The following is a 17,725-nucleotide window of genomic DNA, read 5'->3' as shown; positions in this document are numbered from 1 at the left end:
AATAAATGTCATGACATTTGTTGTTGTTATTATTGTTTGTTCTACCTTGGCGAGCGTGACCTTGCAGGATCTGTCACTTTCTTTGCCAAACAGCCTCACACGACTGCTGGAAGGTTTGGTTTATTTGCTGTACAAAAGACGTGTTACATTGCAACCTAGTGTGTGGTGAAGCCCCAGTTTATAATGAGCCCCCCGTGTATGTGTTCACTGCAAAGCTGCGGACTGGTGGACACCATTCTCCTGTTCGCACAGCGGAGGAGCTGTGACGCGTTTAGACCGCCAATGCAAATGAGACTGACGACCCCTCCTCCTCCACACTCTCGTCAACACACACACACACACGCACACACACACACGCTCCGCCTGGGCTTTATATCGCCGTGCCAGCCTTTCAGAGTGACGGCACTGGCTGAGAGAGAGAGAGAGGGAGGGAGAGAGACAGAGAGACAGAGAGAGAGTGCTTATATAACACCTGCTCTGGGAAATGCTGGAGAGCCGGGGGGACGTTTGCCGGACAATAATCGGGGAAAAAGGCGACCACAGCGGCCACAGACTGAGATGCGGTGGCTCGACACCGGGATGCCGTCTGACGCGCACCGCGGCTGAAGGTAAGCCTCTCTACTGTAAATGGTGGAGAAACAGTGAGAAGGGTTTTTTTTAAGATGGAAGACCTCGGCTCCTTAAATAGGTGACGCGTGTTTACTCTCGCTGTTTATTCATTAATGCTTCGACCTCCCCTTCTTCCCACCTAGCCAAATCGGCGTGCTGGATGTTTCATGGACACAGTTATTTCGTGAGCAAAGATCCGGAGTTGAGCGGAACTTGGCCACTCGGACTTGATCAGAGGCTGTTCATTCTGCAAACTGTTGCTTCAAACCTCGGGAGCACCACCGCACCCCTACTTTTTATTTGATTTGTTTATCCGAGGGTGTGTGTGTGTGCGCGGGGGGGGGGGGGGGGCGTAACAAGACAGGCCTGAAAGTGTAGAGCTGAAGGGCATGACGGTGTGTGACGGCCACTGAGACATTAGAAGATATCGCTGGATGTGAAAAGGGGGGGCATCTGTTGAGGGGTGTACAGGCTGACTAGCTGGTGTTACTTGGGAGCTTGTGTTGGCTGTAAATACAACCAGCTGTATTAATGAGTTGGGGGCTTGCATGAGACCGTCGTGTCAGAGAGCAGGTCAGGGCTGCAGCTAATTCCCGAAATCTTTAGTCAAACCATCAGCATATCGCCCTGACAGCACCAGGATGCTTCACACCCTGATTATTCAGAATTCTTTGCATGTTTTTCACCCACCACTTATCCATCGCTCCACAGATAAGTCTGATCTGATAATCCCCATCTCATAAGCGGCCCTAATGCTCTCTCCAGACAATTTTTTTATCTCATCATGTCATTGCAGTGATAACTGAGATTTAAAATGTGAAGCTTGGAGATACAGCGTTAAATTAAAATATAATCTGACAGAATTAGGCCTAAATGAAATCTCTGCACTGAAAGAGAAATCGCTTTTTAAAAGTCCTTTTCGGAAGAGGAGAATGTCATTTCTTTATTCTAATAAAATGGATTATGGTGATGGAAGAGCACAGACTGACGAAACATGGCGGAGCAAAACTTCAGGCAGGGCTTTGAATTAGAAAACAAATGGCCCCAATGAAAGCAGCGAGGCAGCAGACACCAAGGGATCCATGGCTGCAAGACAGAAACACAACCCCATATGTCAACATAAGCCGTTCATCCACCATACCAGACATATTGAGTACATGCCTTCACTTTGATTGTGCTACCATAAAGAAAAATACACGTGTACTTTAAATCCAGCTCCTTGTGTCTTCCTCCGATTTTGTGCTTCAGCTTTTCCTCATGGATCATCCTGGGGTCAATGACCAGAGCCTGGATATGACATCCCTCTCTGTCGTAACACAGTCACTGTTCCTGTGCTGCGATTGGTCATTGTGGCAATGAAGGATCAAGACACACCGTCTATACCACTGCCAGATGCTGTCGGACTTTCTCAAAATCATGAAGTTCTAAGGAGGCTACACATACATCTTCTTGCTCCTAATCCATGAACTGGCCTTTCGCTGAGGTGAGAGACAGTCAAACGGCGGGGGAATGGTGGCACCTCTCTACAAGCTGCACTGCCTGTTGAAGCGGGCTCAGATGCTGCTGCTCTGCCTCGGCATCGCCTATCTGATGGCAGGCAGCATCCTGCTCCTGCAGCGCTCCAGCATCAGAGTCGCCCAGCCAAACCTCGCCATCCTGCCACCCATGCTGTCCCTAGCAGCGCCTCCCACCGCCCTCAGGTCAGCGGGCCTGGCCGTGAGGGCCCGCTCCAGATGGGCCCCCGTTCAGTCTGTCTCTGGAGGAGGAGCCAAGGCAGGGCGACACTGGCCTGCTTCCCGCAGCCTTGGGGTCCAACACTTACATCGCCGCTGGTTTCACAGTCTGATGCCAGAGAGTCCAGAGCAGAGAGTCCCTCTGCACAGGAGCAGCAGGCACAAGGGTAAGTAATGATACCCTTACCCTGTTCTAAGATGATGTTTATTAAATAAAAAATTGAAATTGTGTTTATTATTTATAAAATATGAATCTTAACAATCAGTGTTAGGAGATGGATTTGTCTCCACACTGAGTTAGCATTGTTTTATATTCAGTCCAGGTCTAAATTAAATCAGAGGTGTTGCTTCTATAGCTTCCCTTATAGCCAGCCAGCAGGCAAGCAGAGCAAAGCCAAGCCACCAGTGTTAATATTCACATGTGACTACTGAGCACTGCATGGCCTAATTACATTAATTACTGCACAAGTAAGGTGTTAACAGTATGGCATACAAAATTACTATTGCTCACCACAAACTGCACAAAAACAAATAGAGCCCAAATTCATTTTCTTGAGGCCGTAAAATTCTGTTCAGCTTCTTATTCTGCTTTTCCACAACTCGTGAACCTCCACAATGTCTGCCCCCCAGATATGTTACCTGAGAGGCGTGGTTGTGTGGTCTCCTCATGTAAGCTAATGTGGTTTTGCCAATAATTAACTGCCTCTGTGTATATGCAGCCAAGGTTGTGCGCCTCTCCTGCCGTTAAACAGGAGCAGATATCACTGCGGAGTCAATGAAAAAGATCTCAGCTCGAACACTATCTTTGCCATCTGAAGTGAAGCAGTGGAGGAGGCTATGTGGGATAGAAATACCTTGGCAAAGATGTCTGCACTGAGACTGTGGTTTTCCTAGTGAATAATATATGAAGAAGCAAATATACAAGTTTATTTTCTATTCAGTGATTTACCTTTTTAGCTCAGATGGCCCTGGGGCGAGGAAACGCACTCTCTGCTTCCACGGCGCACTCACATCAGACAGTCTACATTTACGAACAGATGAGCATGACCTTAGAACATTTAGAGGAGCTTCATTATACATTTATATGACATTTTACGTGTGGGTGCCTCAGATCTTCTAGATGTGGGAGAGAGCTCACTGATCCTCTCGACATCACGGGGGGAGGGGGCAGGCAAACACTAAAGAAGTTTCTAGAAAATAAATTAGTGATTATGAAGATAAAAATCATACACTTCCTTCCTTGTACGCTCTGTCAAATAGTCTTCACCATTATACAGAAGGATATCTCTCGAGATGTACTTTATTGTTTATCGGTGCCTGTCAGTGCCATTGCCATTTTGTTGAAAAGATAAATATAGTGGAATTACTTTTAGTGGAACATTTGGTCCCTCCAGCTCATTCTTGAAAAGCATCCTATAAGAGCTCTTAATCCTTTTTTTAAACAGACACTACATAACCACTCAGTCACTAAACAGGGTAATAAAGATGAAAAATGTTGGGAGGCAGGAATGAGAACAGTTTCAGTAACAGCCATCTGGCAAAGATTCCTGTTGAAAAGTATTACCCTGGACACAGAATTGAATTAGCCAGGTCTGTTGTGTCACATGTCTTGGAGGAGCAACTGTAGCTGTCAGAGAAAAAAACACTGAACCCCAATGTATGATATAATACATTAACATTTGTTTAGTTGATCGTTTGATAGAAAATGAGCCAATCTAATAATCAATTATAGCTTTAAAGAAATGATATCTTGCCGTGGGTTGGATGATCCACTGTCACATCTGTCAGTGAATATCAAGCCTCAGCAAGCAGTCAGCTAGTTTAGCTTAGTATAAGGCATAAAACAGGTTGGAGTTGCTAGCCTGAAAATCCACATCTAAAGTTCACTTATTAAAATGTCTTGTTTGTTTTATTCAAGTCACGAGAGGGAGCCTCATCATCACTATGAGGTTTCCAGGCAACCCAAAAGAAGACCTCAAGAAGTCAAACCAACAAAAACCTCTGGTTCTAGTTTTTCATCCAAGCTAAGCTAACAGTGTGCTGGCTGGAGGTATATTTAAGATATGAGGATATAGTGAAATGAGAGTTATATCAACCGTCTCTAGTAGCAGACAAATTGCATTTCCCAGAATGTCAAATTAATCTTTTAAGTCATTTATTGATACAAGACACTTAATCATTTCACATGGTTTCTCTTGTTTGCTTCTGTAATTGTAAATTCAATGACCTTTTGTTTTTGACAACAGATCAAATCAAAGACGCAATCTGAACACTTCATCTTATTTTGGTGAAGCAAATGACTAAATGAGTAAAAGACTAATTTGACAGGCGGGTTTTATGGATGAATTAAATAAAACCATCTTAAGCTGCATCCGTAGTTTCAATGTTACACCAATGTCACATCCCATTTCAGTCTGTCGGATCAAGACCCACTTCTTACTCAGCATAATAAAGGGAAGGAAATGTTTCGTGATTTTGCAGACACTAAACAGTTCGAATTAATACCACACAATGTTGATATCCAAATCTCACAGGCACAGTCTCTGATTTAACTCCAACATATACCAGATGTTTGAAGCAGATGCATATGTCATAACAACAAAAATCTATAATGTCCTATATTCCACAGTGTAAAATAAAAACTCCTGAGTGTTGGGTAATCTACAGCAAGTAGCTTTAACCTATCTTTGTATTGCAGTCACTGAAAATGTATTGACTGATGAACACTTTACACCTTAATGCACAATGAGACAGATTTAACTCCTGCACTTCTAGTCAGTCTCCTCCCCTCTCCATGTTTGTAATACAATATTTTAGGTCTATGATTTCCTATCAATTCTTTATTTTTCTTATTTTTTTACTGGATCTTTATTCAGTGACACAGCATTAATAATATTTCACCGCTGGGAACAAAAACGGTCTCAGATATTCTTAGATTCAGGATGCTGCCTACCTTTTTAAACATTTTATAATAAAAGTGGGAGAGAGTATAATACTTGTATAATGCGCTGTGTCTGCTGCTGGAATATCCGTACCTTGCACGGGTGAGTCACAACTTCCTTGATATGTAAAGTACATATCAGATGCATTACACGCCCAGAGACTTGCAGAGGGATCAGAAGTAAGACATATTGCAGTGGTTGCACAGTGGGAGTCACACTCTCTGTGCAACCAGTGCTACTCTCCATACTTTGGATTAAGCTTGTGTTGATTCACCTGTTAAATTTGAAGTAATCAGGAAGCGCTGGCGCTTGTTTCAGGGGGTAGAGCGGGTCTTTCCAGAAATAGGTTGTTGGTTTGATCCCAGTCCATTTACGCATGCTGTCGTTCTCATAGAGAAATTGCTGCACATAGATGCACTGTGTGAATGTGTGAATGAACGGCAAATAATATAATTAAAAAAATTGCTTTGAGATGTCATCAAGACTAGAAAAGCTCTATACAAATACAATTTAGACATTTAATATCAGACAACCTCTTTGACATCACCCTGTCCGACCCCAGCATTAGGCAGCCAACCATGTGTTGAGCCCCTCTCTACTGTGGTTTTGATGATATTATAGAGCCCTTAGAGAGACTATGACCCTTCTTCAGACGTTTTAATGAACAAACAGACCGCACGTCTCGACCGTGGCAGTAGCACATGTCATCATACTCTGTCAGTCATTAGCCTCCTCCATCCTCTCCTGATGCGAAGAATCTGCTCCAGCACAGCCATCTGTCTTAGTGTCTAAGAAAGCTACACAGGATCAGACCTAAGTGTGGTCTCCATTAACACTCAGCAGCGTCTGCCCAGGGCTTCTCCTTCACTTTGATTAAAGCAATGACCTGCCCTGCTCGGTGGAGGGGGTACAGGGCCTCGAGGTGATCTCTCTTGAGATGCTTCTTGCCTCAGATGTGGCAGACCTGGCCTCTTGGAGCGTTCAGGCTGCTGGTGTTCAGAAGACAAGCAGACTGATTGAATCATGAATTCGATATGGTGGTGCTTGGCCTGCCAGATATTTCACAGACCATTGCTTGCTTCCATCTTGTCTTCGAACCTTGCTACCACATCTCTCCAGTCCTACTGACATGTATCTCCTCTAACACTCTTTAAATCCTCTCTTTGACCGGTTGGCATCACGTCTATTTTTATTCTCTCAGTAAACACAAAAACACTGAATCCTCAGTGTCCTTGAAACCTTCAAAACATCCATGAATACAAATTCACAGGGTTTGTGAAATAAACCGAACAACCAGCACTGGTGAATTATCTGCATATATCCCATACAAGGAAAGAAGAAACATCCAGCATATAGCCTAAAAATATTCCAGTCTCAGACCCAAGGGGCGAGATGTAAATGAAGCCACCACACAAAAGAAATGCATACGCTCTCCTCCACACAGATATTTATTTAAGGTATTTATAAAGAGACTTTAATGTGTCAGCTGATCTAGCTTTGATGTGACAGTGTGGCAAAGACATGGGTAACATCAAACACTGAATTTAGGCGACATTTTATATCGAGCCTTAATCTTGTCAGCACATCACAATAGTCTGTCGGAGCCTATTATACATTACATGGAGATGATTTTTTATTTCGCAGCGAGCAAATAAGTTCATAATGAGTCTGAAAGGCGTCTTTATATTTGTTCTAATGTTATTAGGTTGTGATAATTTGGATTATCAATTAATCTTTAATGATCCAGACTGATTAAACATTTATAGTCAAATAAAAGAACTGGAGAAATCCCTCACATTTTCAAAGCTGTAAATAAAGAGGGTAAAGTATTTTGGCTTTGCATGCTTTTTCATGGACTACCTCCATTTTGTGAGGGCATTTGCTAATGTCTTAAAAGGGAATTTTTCCAACTTGATTTTTTTCTTGACACATGCAGGGACCTACATCGGTTGCTTTCTGCACAATGCCACCGATCGAGCCCTGGGAGGGACCATGCTTTATGACCTGCGCAAAATGACCAGTTCTCTGTGTCAGGACACCTGCTCGGAAAGGTAATGCGTTTGCGGCGTGCCCCTGTGAAGGGACCACAGAAGGCCTGCTGTTTGAGTAAATGCTTTGGATCTCAGTCTCCTCCATGAATGCCTCCTGTGTTTGGACTCAGCGGAGAGCCAGGTGGCTGGATGACAGTAAAAGATGAGGGGGAAAAGAGAGAGGGGAAGAGTGAGGAGCAGGCCAGGACAGAAGGCCTGATCTGTTGCAGAAGAAGGAAGGAGGGAGGTGGGTGTGTGTCAGAAAGCTTAATGAGCCGACTACAGCAGTTGTTGAATAAATCAGTAGTTAGATATGTGCTGCTCTGTGGCTGCGGTGCGATAAACTCTGATGTGGTTAGGGTTAGGCTTTGATTTAAGATTGCAGCAACTCTCCAAACCTGCAACACAATATAGGGAGGAAAGTGGACACTTAAAAAAGAACCTCATTGAATGACCCGCTTGAATTATTCCTTTTCATATCTCAGCAGCAGAGAAAGCAGTGTAGCCCCAGTGAAGCAGAGCAGCAGACGACAGATGGAGGCAGTCGGACTGAGTGTCGGTGCTCACATCTCAAGCCCACTGAGCATTTCCCCCTGTCCGACCCCCCCGCCCATTCACATGGAAAGCAGCCATGCTCGTTACCTGAGCGGGCCAATTACGGCAATGAGAAAAATGTAAAAAGTCAAGGCAATTTATGAGGAAGATTCAAAGGACATATGTGAAAAGGTCAATTTTGATGAGGTCTCAGTCTTTTTCCAAAGAGGTAGGGGAAGAGAGATCGAGAGAGAGAGGGGAAGAGGGATGAGTCACAACAGCTTTGATATGTAAAGTATAGATCAGAGGTTGCCGCAGTTCAGCCAGAAAAAAAGCATTACACCGTCAGACGAGTGCAGAAGAGGAGCACTGACAAATATCACAGGGGACAGACCATCCACATTTGATGCTTGGAAGCTTGAGTTAATTGATAAGTTTGAAATGTTAACTAATGTCCTGTGGGATGTTTTAGCCTTAGGCCAGGAGCTTGAGGTTATGGACTGCCCTCGGCTAAGCAATGACAATGTTGATATCTGTTTGTGTGTATGTGTGTATGTGTGTGTGTGTGTGATTAGTGGGTACCAGTTTGCAGGTCTGGAGTACGGAGCTGAATGCCACTGCGGGAACCGGATCACTAGCCTACGGGCTCCTGAGGAGGACTGTAGTCTGGTCTGTCGGGGCGAGCGAGGTTCTCCCTGTGGCGGCGTCGGCCGACTCTCCATTTACAAGGTGGAGGAGCAGCTGCCAGGTCACAGAAAATGTGAGTCAAAGTCCCTCGGGGAAGGAGGAGGACTGTTTGCTGCCTCTTCTGTGAACAAGCTACAGTGTGGTCGACTTCACAGGCTTCACAGGCGAGCGAGAAAATTGCTTCAAAAACATTATCAAAATGATAAAATTATATCAGTAAGGATTGTGCACCTTTCACACATGAATGCGAAACAATCTAAAAGGTTGAATTGTAGTTTATTTTTTCATTATCAAACAAATATACTTTCCTGCTGCAAGAAATACTCACTAGAGCAGGGGCAGCTTTTTATGTAATGTTTTACCTTATTTTAATGATTTAAACATGTTATTGTTCTTTTTTTTTATGTGATGAGCTGTGTGAGAACACAGTAGGAGATCCTAAAAGAGGATTGATGATAATTCTAACATGTGACAGATGCAAAACTGAAGAAAAAAAAAAGAGATTTGAATATCTGAGGATGAAAAAGCCCTGCCACAGAAGACATTGACAAAGGTGTCAAGAGAGCTTTTATTGATAAGGGTCGACTTTGGTGTCAATGTGATGTAAACAAAAACATGTGATATCCACAGCAAAATGTATATGTTAAAGGGGACATATTAGGAAAATTCCACTTTTGTAGTGCTTCTACACGTTAATTCGGGTATCTGACATGTCTACCGTTCCAAAAACTCTGGAAAAAAACAACTCCCGCAATCTGTTGTGGTTCCTCTATGTCAGAAACGATATGCTAGATGGCGTCGAATGGGATCACGACAGAAAAATATGTCATAGTCGTAGTCAGGGAGACGGTGCCGACGGAGCCGGGCTGGTCGAGCCCGGGCTGACACTGCAGACACTGTGCATTAGGGTGAAGCTTGGATCATGCGGAAAGCGGTTAGTGTCCCGGGGGTCTCCGCCTCGAAGATTAGCATGCTTATGCGGCCACTTAGATGTCTGAGGGGTAGTAGCGAGGGCACTTCACTGGGAGCATTGGAGACTTCCCTGCGGTGTAGCCGGCTCAAGGTAAGCAGCAAACTAACACGCCTCAAAAGAGACGGGGAAACGGCGGTGACACGGTACGATCCGGGCTGTCCGAGGTGGCGACGTTAGCTGATCCCAGCCGCTATGTCATCGCATCAGCAGATGCCTCGGACATCCCCGCATCGCACCGTGTCACCGCCGCTTCCCCGTCGCTTTTGCCGCGTGTTAACTCGCTGCTTTCCTTGAGCCAGCTTCACCGCAGGGAAGTCTCCAATGCTCCCAGTGAGCTGCCCTCGCAGCTCCCAGTGAGCAGCAGCTAGCTGCAGGGCACTCCACTCAAAACTGGTCAATATGAGGAGGGCTGTTTTAGACAGGGTAAAAAGGTGCTGTTTTAAATGATACTTGTGGTATTTTGACAAAAGTATGTTACAGACATTTCATCAACTGTGGTAAATGGGCATAAGATGGGTCCTTTAAGTCCGACCCTCTGCATGCTGCTCCACCCCTCATGCTCCAGAGAATCTTCTATTGCTTTGTTTATATTTGAAAGGTAAACTGTAAAGAAAGTCCGACCCAATTGTGCAGATAGACCTTCTCCGTACTTGAAGAGTTCATGTCTGAAATTGTCAAGTTCGTATGTCCCTAAGGCGGTATTCCAAAATAAGGCGGTTTTTGCAGTTAAGCAAGGCAAGTTAAACCAAACAATTATAAAAATCAAGTATGCTATTTGTAAAGACAAAGACCTTCATCAGCCATGAGCCAAACAGTCTTATCTTTCCATCACTGCTGACGGTCGTCATATCTGACAGCCGTGCATCTGGAAAAGTGTAGGAAAGAAAAAACGACAGTGAGCTGGTGTCAGCAGTACAATGGCCCATTTAACAGGGCTTTGAAAATGTAATATAATTTTTTTTTAATTGATGGTGTGAAGATGAGGACCACCTTTTAGCAACACCCTTGGCCTGGAGAGAGAAATAGAGCAATCCTTTTTTTTTTTTTTTCAATTTTCTTGACAAAACATTCATAATGTAAAATAATTTAAGTCAAGACATTCAACTAAGTGATGCGCCTCTCTGCTTTGTTGTTGTTCCACTTCATGATTAAGGCTGAATAAACAGGTGGATTTTTGCATGAACTCATGCTTAGCACCACCTTCAACTTGATTTATGACATTTGTTGAAACATATTTCAGTGTAGAATATTCCCTGAGGCTGCGACTGGAGTATTTTCAGGCAGACGCTAGGATAGTTCTTTCTTGACAAAGATGTTGATTTCCTTCACAGAATCTCACACTGATCGTGATGCATGATTTAAGATACTGCATATTTTATCTGAAATTATTTTAGTTGTATACTGCTAAAATGATTAGTCATTTGTATTACTTATTTTTCAAGTTTCATTATTTCATTATGATAATTGTCAAATTCAACGACACTGATCATCCATGAAGATTTCTAATGCAGTCCCTTTTTGTTGTCGAAAAGGTAAAATCTATTATAGAAGGAATTGATTTCATATACACTATTATTCATGATTGAATGCTTATGAATCGCTGGTGGTTTGCAGCTGAATTTTGAATGTATTATAAAACAAAATTCTAGCTATTTTTTAAGCTAGGTCTTAAAAATGTATTGGATTAGGTAGCGACTTCGCGATAACTTGCTCTCCAGTAAATGTGCTTTGAGGAAATGTCCGCGCTGCAAAGTAAGCAGTACGGTAATCAGTCCCCCCCCCCAACAATTCGTATGGATATAAATCAGCATGGAACCATCACTAACTTTGCAGCCCCCGGTGAGAACGTATTGAGGATTGATGTAAGGACTGTACATGAGGAACTTATTCTTTTTAGCAGGTTCTGATTTCCAGCTCCGCTCCAGGTGTGTCTGTTAAAACACGGCTCAGACGACTTCTCTCTGTTAATGTTATTTAATGTGGAAACAGCACAGTACAACATATGCCTATGAAAGGCAGGGCAGGATATGGGTGGGAATATGTGTGGTTCTATATTAACAATAAACATCCTTATCTATCCGTATATACATATTAGCGAGGAACCCACCGATAACGCTGCACTCGCGCTGACCGTGCAGCCCCAGCAGTGCAAGTTAACTAAAGAAGTCTGAAACTACTAATAACATACAGTGCCCACTCACGTTTCTCGCGGAGGCACATGCACAAACAGACAGCAGTCTCTGTCTGACGGACAGCTGTCTTCTTCCTCTCTGTCTCGCGCTACACGCTTGATTACTACTTCGCCACACTCCGTTTGCGTTACTCTGAGCGCACCCCCGCTAAATGTGCGCTCCTGCCGCAGAATTGCAAGGCACGCTCCTCTTTCTGTGCTCTGCGCGCACCTCCGCGCTGCAGATAGGCAGCCTTTATGTCTAGCAATGGAAAACGCGCAGGACAATCAAGCTAAAAGAGAAAGACATTCTACTGGTGTGTTGACGTCTTTTGTAACTTAATGGGCAAGTGCAGGTTCAACAAAACTTGGTAGAATAAAAGCATGCTTAGAGCATGGTTAAAACCAGTGGAGGGGAATGTTTTTAAAGGCCACTGCACCTGTAGCAAGAAAACAGTAAAACTGGGAACATCAGGGGTAAGGGCTTTAGAATTGCATGCCTAGTCAGAGAAACACAAGAGAAGTGAAAAACCAACAACAAACGCCTGCCATCTCGCCGGTGTTCGAGAGGCTGAGGGCAAGGCTGGCAGCAAGATGGCCAAGGTTAACTCCAAGTTAAATATTCTTAGTAGGGGCTGCAAGGAGAAGTTGGCTGTGCTGGAGACAATTGAAAAGGAGACCGTGGCCTAGGCAGCATGTTTATGCAGTGCTGGGTTGGGATGTTTTTTTTTGGAACATCCTTTTTTCTCTATGCTGAAAGAATCGTTACACTCAATCAAACTCATAGTTGGTAACTGTTTGACAAACAAAAGCGTCCTTATTGACTAGAAGGCACAGTTATTTCTGATTATATTTGTAACTATTTTGGACCTGTTTGGATTTCCAACTGCTGTAAGTCCAGGGATACAGTCTTTGCCTCAGTGCAGGGCCAGCTAGCTGTTGCCTGTATTTCTTCTTCACCAGGTCTACAGACACGCAAACACAGTTCTGTGTACTGTTCTGTTCAGTCATTGTTATGTTGAACGGGAATACATTTACTTTGCAAGTAATTCTGCTACTTATTTCTTCTTTCATAGTAATTTTCCTTCATACTTTTTTGCCAGTATGGCCGTGAAATAGGTCTTAAATTCTATTCAAAGTGGTCTTAAAAAGCTCTTAAAAAGTCTTAAATTGAACTTGTTCAAACCTGTAGGAACCCTGATAGTTGCTGATTTAAATTTAACCCTGAAACTAGATTATAGTTTTTGTTTTGTCATTTAACAATCTGATCATTTATTGCCGAGTTGCTCTCATCTGCAGGTAAATAAAAATCCTTCCCAAATCTGGCCAATTTAGATGACTGCTAAAGGTTAATTTTATAGTTACAAGCATGCTACTATTTGCTCATGTATTTTTCTCTTTTCAGTCAGAAATGTTCACTTCCGCGGCTGCTTCAAGTTGAAGAACAGCACAGTCGCCACCTTCCCCGTCCACTCCCTTCAGCCCAACCTGACAACACAGTCCTGCATCGAGACCTGCACTGATAAGGTTTGAGGGTTTTCTCTGAAATTACAGACCTGGTGATCAATTAATTGCACACACTGTAGCTCTCTGCAGTGGTTCTCCTCTCCCAGGAGATCACATGTGGGCGCACAGAGCTCCTTGAATTTTGCTGAATATTTAAGGTTTAATGTGCCTCTAATTAGAAGTAGTCTGAATCCTGCGATGAGATCTGACTGGATACAGCTGAATCTCCTCCGAAAACTGAAACTGCTGCTAGAAATACTGCACATCATCTGGTGGCGACCGCAACGTGATTAATTCTCACTGTGTGGAGTGTGTCTGCGTGTGTGTCTGCATGTGTGAGTGATTATGCATTTCCAATTCTCAAATTTTTACTGCAGTGTGTGTCCTTGTGCTTTGACATTGAGCATTCTGACCTTCTGTAGCTGGAAAAGGGACGGAATTAATGAACATCAAAAAATGAAGAACAAAGAATTTGCTGTTGAAGTGTGCTCGCACAACAGCCGTGGGTCGAAAAGAAGAATTTGGAGAGAAAAGTGAATACGATGAGTCATATGAAAACACTGCGCCTCTCTGTGCTTTTTGTTTGCAGGAGCTGCCGCTGGCTGTGTTCAAGAAACCGCACTGTTTCTGTACTTGGACATCTCCTCTGTTCAGTCTCAACACTGCTGTGAACAACACCAGTAACTCCACACCCACAGCATCCACCGAGCACGACCACTACCAGGTGTATCACACTCCTGTGCTTGGTGAGATGCTTGCACCACAGATGCAAGCCTGTGTCAATCAACTGCACATCACGTCATTATGTTTAATACTCCAATCATGTAAAGCCTCATTGTGAATGCTTTTACAGGGAGAATTGATAATGTAATAATTACCAGAGCTTGCCTGTGTTTTAATCCCATCCCGTTCTGCTTTGTCAGTCATTTTTACGGATCACACACAGCAGTTAAAGTTCCAGCCTGTATCGCCTCCAGTAAAATGTCCTGTAAAAACAACCATAACTATTCTATTTTCTGAAACTGTGTGTGAATATTGTCCTTGTATAACAAAAAAAAGACTTTCTACTCTCGTCCTCTGATCCATTTCCTTCGTTCCACGTTCACTTTGTCCTGAAAATGAATCCACAGTTTACAATTGTTATGCTCCTCTGCTGCTCTATAACTGACACTGACAACAAAAGCTCTGTGGCTGCAGACTCCAGGTGCAAAGAGAGGATGTTTCTGCCTCAGAGATCCAGCTCCCTCGTGGCTCTTTCCAGTTTTCCTGGTGCAGGCAACACCTGGGTACGGCACCTCATCGAGCTTGTGACCGGCTACTACACTGGCAGCTTCTATTTCGACGGCACGCTATACAACAGAGGTGTGTGTTTGTGTCACCACAACTCTTTCTATACAAGTGTTGAAGTGAAATTTTGCCCTTCAGCTGACTATTTGTTGGTACCAGGTTTCAAAGGAGAGAAGGATTACTGGAAGAGTGGCCGCAGCATCTGCGTGAAGACCCACGAGAGCGGTCAGAAAGAGATTGAAATGTTCGACTCGACCATCCTGCTGATTCGAAACCCTTACCGCTCCCTCATGGCTGAATTCAACCGCAAGTGTGCCGGACATTTGGGACACGCCACAGACACACAGTGGAAAAGTAAAGGTAATACAGTCCAATCCACACAGACATAACAACCGAGTGCTTTATGGCTCTGCTGGAGGATTCTGTGCTTATTGCTGCATAATGTCCTGCTGCTGATGTTACAGCAACATTAGACCTCAGGGCATTCTGTGAATGTGACTGCGAGTGCATCACAAGACTGCAGAGCCCGAGTTGTATCACAGATTCTACATATAAGTACATATATATATGCAGTACATATAACTCATTCAAATACCAAATCTGAAGCTTTAACAGAGGAATACAACATCATGTAAGGGAAATCCAGTAGTGCTTCAGTATCACCCCCCTACAGTGTACTGTTTGTAAATTTAAATTTCTGCATCCCAAAAAATATTCAGCGAAGATGAAGGGGACTGGATGTGTGATGCACATGGTACTGAAAAAAAGTTATCTATGTGTATATATGTCACAGTAACACATAGTAGCAGTTTTTTTTTGGAACAAATTCTAGTCCATATGAAACCACTGGGGTGCCCAGGTGCTGTGGTATGCAGACAATCACAGCAAGGAAAGAAGCAAAGTGTGGACAGTGTTATGTATATTATCGAAAGATATGATTTAACCCCTTGAGACGTACCATCTCTTTTTAGAGGGGGTGCTGTTATTATGATGATGATTATTCATGTTGCTGTATAGTTTGAGTGAATTGACCCTTTTATACTGATCGCCTCAGACTTGACATCATATCTGCACCTCAAATAAATGTCTCTAATGTGAAAAACAGATGGAGCATTTTAAATACATTTCTATTGTTTTATAAATGTCATACACACTGCATATAATAGGAAAAAGTTTACCCTGCTCAACAGTTAATAGTTCTGTAGCTAATTATATCCACAAATCACATCATCCTTGATTGAATGTGTTATGTGTTACTATGCTCACTTTCCCCTGCAGAATGGCCAGAATTTGTCTCCAGCTATGCCCCCTGGTGGGCATCCCATGCACTGAGCTGGCTGAAGTTTGGACACCGCCTGCTGGTGGTGCATTACGAGGAGCTACAGAGAGATCTTCTCCCTCAGCTCCGTCTCATCACAAGCTTTCTAAATGTCACTATGACTGAGGAGAGGCTGCTTTGTGCCCAGAGCAACCAGGACGGCCATTTTAAGCGCTCTGTGGCCCAGAAGTCCTCCTTTGACCCGTTCAACCCCGACATGAAACAGATGATTGACTCCTTCATCCGCACTGTTGACGAGGCACTGCAGAGCAGGAACTTTAGTAGACTTCCTCAGGAATACCTCCCTAGATGATGATGATCTGAAAAGGTCACCGATGCCTGGTCCAGCAGGGTAGTTCTTTGCAAAGTGCTCTGTGGGGAAGAGACACACGCTGGCTAATACAAGTGGACCACCTGACTGTTTGATAAGCCAGACGTACTATGAATGGCTGGAGAGTCATGGAAACACAGCAGAGGTCACTGGAGAAAACATGACAATTCATAGTGAGATCCGCCGGTGAAGAATGATGAATGCCTCAGGGCCGGGGTCTGCCTCTCTGCGAGCAGCAAATATGACAAATACTCAGAGAGGATTTGTTGGACTGCAGCGTCGGGATTATCCAGCAAAGTGCCCGACTGCACAAATATGAATGTGTGTAAATCCAGGGCAGACTCATTTCAGTTAAAGAGGGGTTTTCTGTGACTCTTCACAAGTTCAATTTAGTACATGTATATTATGTTTCTAATACACGACCGTGTGAATAAAATGATCTGTCATACTAACAGAGATGATAGACACAGGAGCATTACTCTGATTGTACAGTGTTTAAGGGGGGATTCCACTGGTTGCTCTATCAAGGTGGATAAAAGCCTTAAAGCTGAATTATGTGACTGAATGGACTCTTCACACGACTCGTACATGACTGTTCATGAAGCAGTAATGTGTTGATTACAGTGAAGCTGCTTTAAACTGTATGTGACACCCAGCTGTTACAGTTATGAGCATTTTATTTTATTATTGAAAGACGCAAGTTTGCATTACTTCAGATGTTTTTTCACTTAAATGGACCAAGGTGAGGCATATCCCTATCTCAGTAGCTTTGTGTGTTCAGTGGCCACAACTAATTCGGAAAAGAATGATATTCAAAGGACAACCCTGACCATAGAACTCTGTTTACAAATTGTTCATGTGAAGACCGAACACTTTAATTATCCCTGATCGTGACAGTAAACACAGTGCCACCTAATGGTTGAATTTTAGACTCGGCAGTAAAACAAGCTTCATCATTGTAGACTGAGGCATGCACACCTCAACCTGCTTGAATTAATTGAACTTAATAGCATTGGTTCTCAAAATGGGGGTCTGTGGACTCCCAGAGGTCAATGGCACGCTACCAGGGGATCTAGGAAAAGTTTCCAGATTCATCCATTAAAATGTTCATGATATATTGGTATTCTGTGTTTACATGTTACAAATATTTAGAGCACATACCTCTGCCAATTCCCTGGGGAAACCCAGGAAACACCAAAATTGAACCTGTTCTTCCGTAACACATCCTGTCAAGTTTTGTGGAAACCTGTTTAGTTGTTTTTTCATAACTTTGCTTATAAAGAAACAAAAAAAACACACCAACTAACAAACAAATCAACAGGGTAAACATAACCTCTTTGGCTGGGGTATTAATAAAAGGTAACATAGATATATACGTCTGTCACTATAAGAAGAGACACACAATGTCAAGAGCACAAAATAAGGCAATTAAATGCAGTAGTCTGCAAATAACATTTACATTGTGGTTCAGGTTATAATATAAAACATAACATGGGTGCTTGAGTATAAGAAACTGCAGAGAGGCTAAATCAAAGAAAACTGAACTTTATAGTTTCACAAAAGTACGACTGATTCCAGGACTGTTGTATTGGATTGAACAGATTT

General features: G+C 43.2%; 1 protein-coding gene across 1 annotated transcript; it reads left to right on the top strand.

Annotated features, from left to right (window-relative positions):
* Positions 1–408: 408 nt before the first annotated feature.
* Positions 409–17,235, top strand: wscd1b (WSC domain containing 1b). The gene is made up of 9 exons (XM_062406945.1): positions 409–608; positions 1,858–2,509; positions 7,221–7,335; positions 8,424–8,608; positions 13,084–13,205; positions 13,774–13,930; positions 14,382–14,546; positions 14,631–14,831; positions 15,750–17,235. The coding sequence occupies exons 2-9, from the start codon at positions 2,119–2,121 to the stop codon at positions 16,100–16,102; spliced, it is 1,689 nt and encodes a 562-aa protein (XP_062262929.1). The 5' UTR covers positions 409–608; positions 1,858–2,118; the 3' UTR covers positions 16,103–17,235.
* Positions 17,236–17,725: the final 490 nt, after the last annotated feature.

Source organism: Platichthys flesus, chromosome 15 (genome assembly GCF_949316205.1).
Source record: "Platichthys flesus chromosome 15, fPlaFle2.1, whole genome shotgun sequence".
Lineage (NCBI taxonomy): Eukaryota > Metazoa > Chordata > Actinopteri > Pleuronectiformes > Pleuronectidae > Platichthys > Platichthys flesus.
The sequence above is the reverse complement of the archived record's forward strand: the minus strand, read 5'-3'. Positions and strand labels throughout refer to the sequence as shown.

Excerpts from the sequence above, each read along its gene's own strand:
- wscd1b (XM_062406945.1), top strand. The coding sequence starts at position 2,119 with ATGGTGGCACCTCTCTACAAGCTGCACTGCCTGTTGAAGCGGGCTCAG. Across the intron at positions 8,609-13,083 it reads GCTGCCAGGTCACAGAAAAT|TCAGAAATGTTCACTTCCGC; the intron begins GTGAGTCAAAGT and ends TTCTCTTTTCAG. Across the intron at positions 13,931-14,381 it reads GTATCACACTCCTGTGCTTG|ACTCCAGGTGCAAAGAGAGG; the intron begins GTGAGATGCTTG and ends CTGTGGCTGCAG.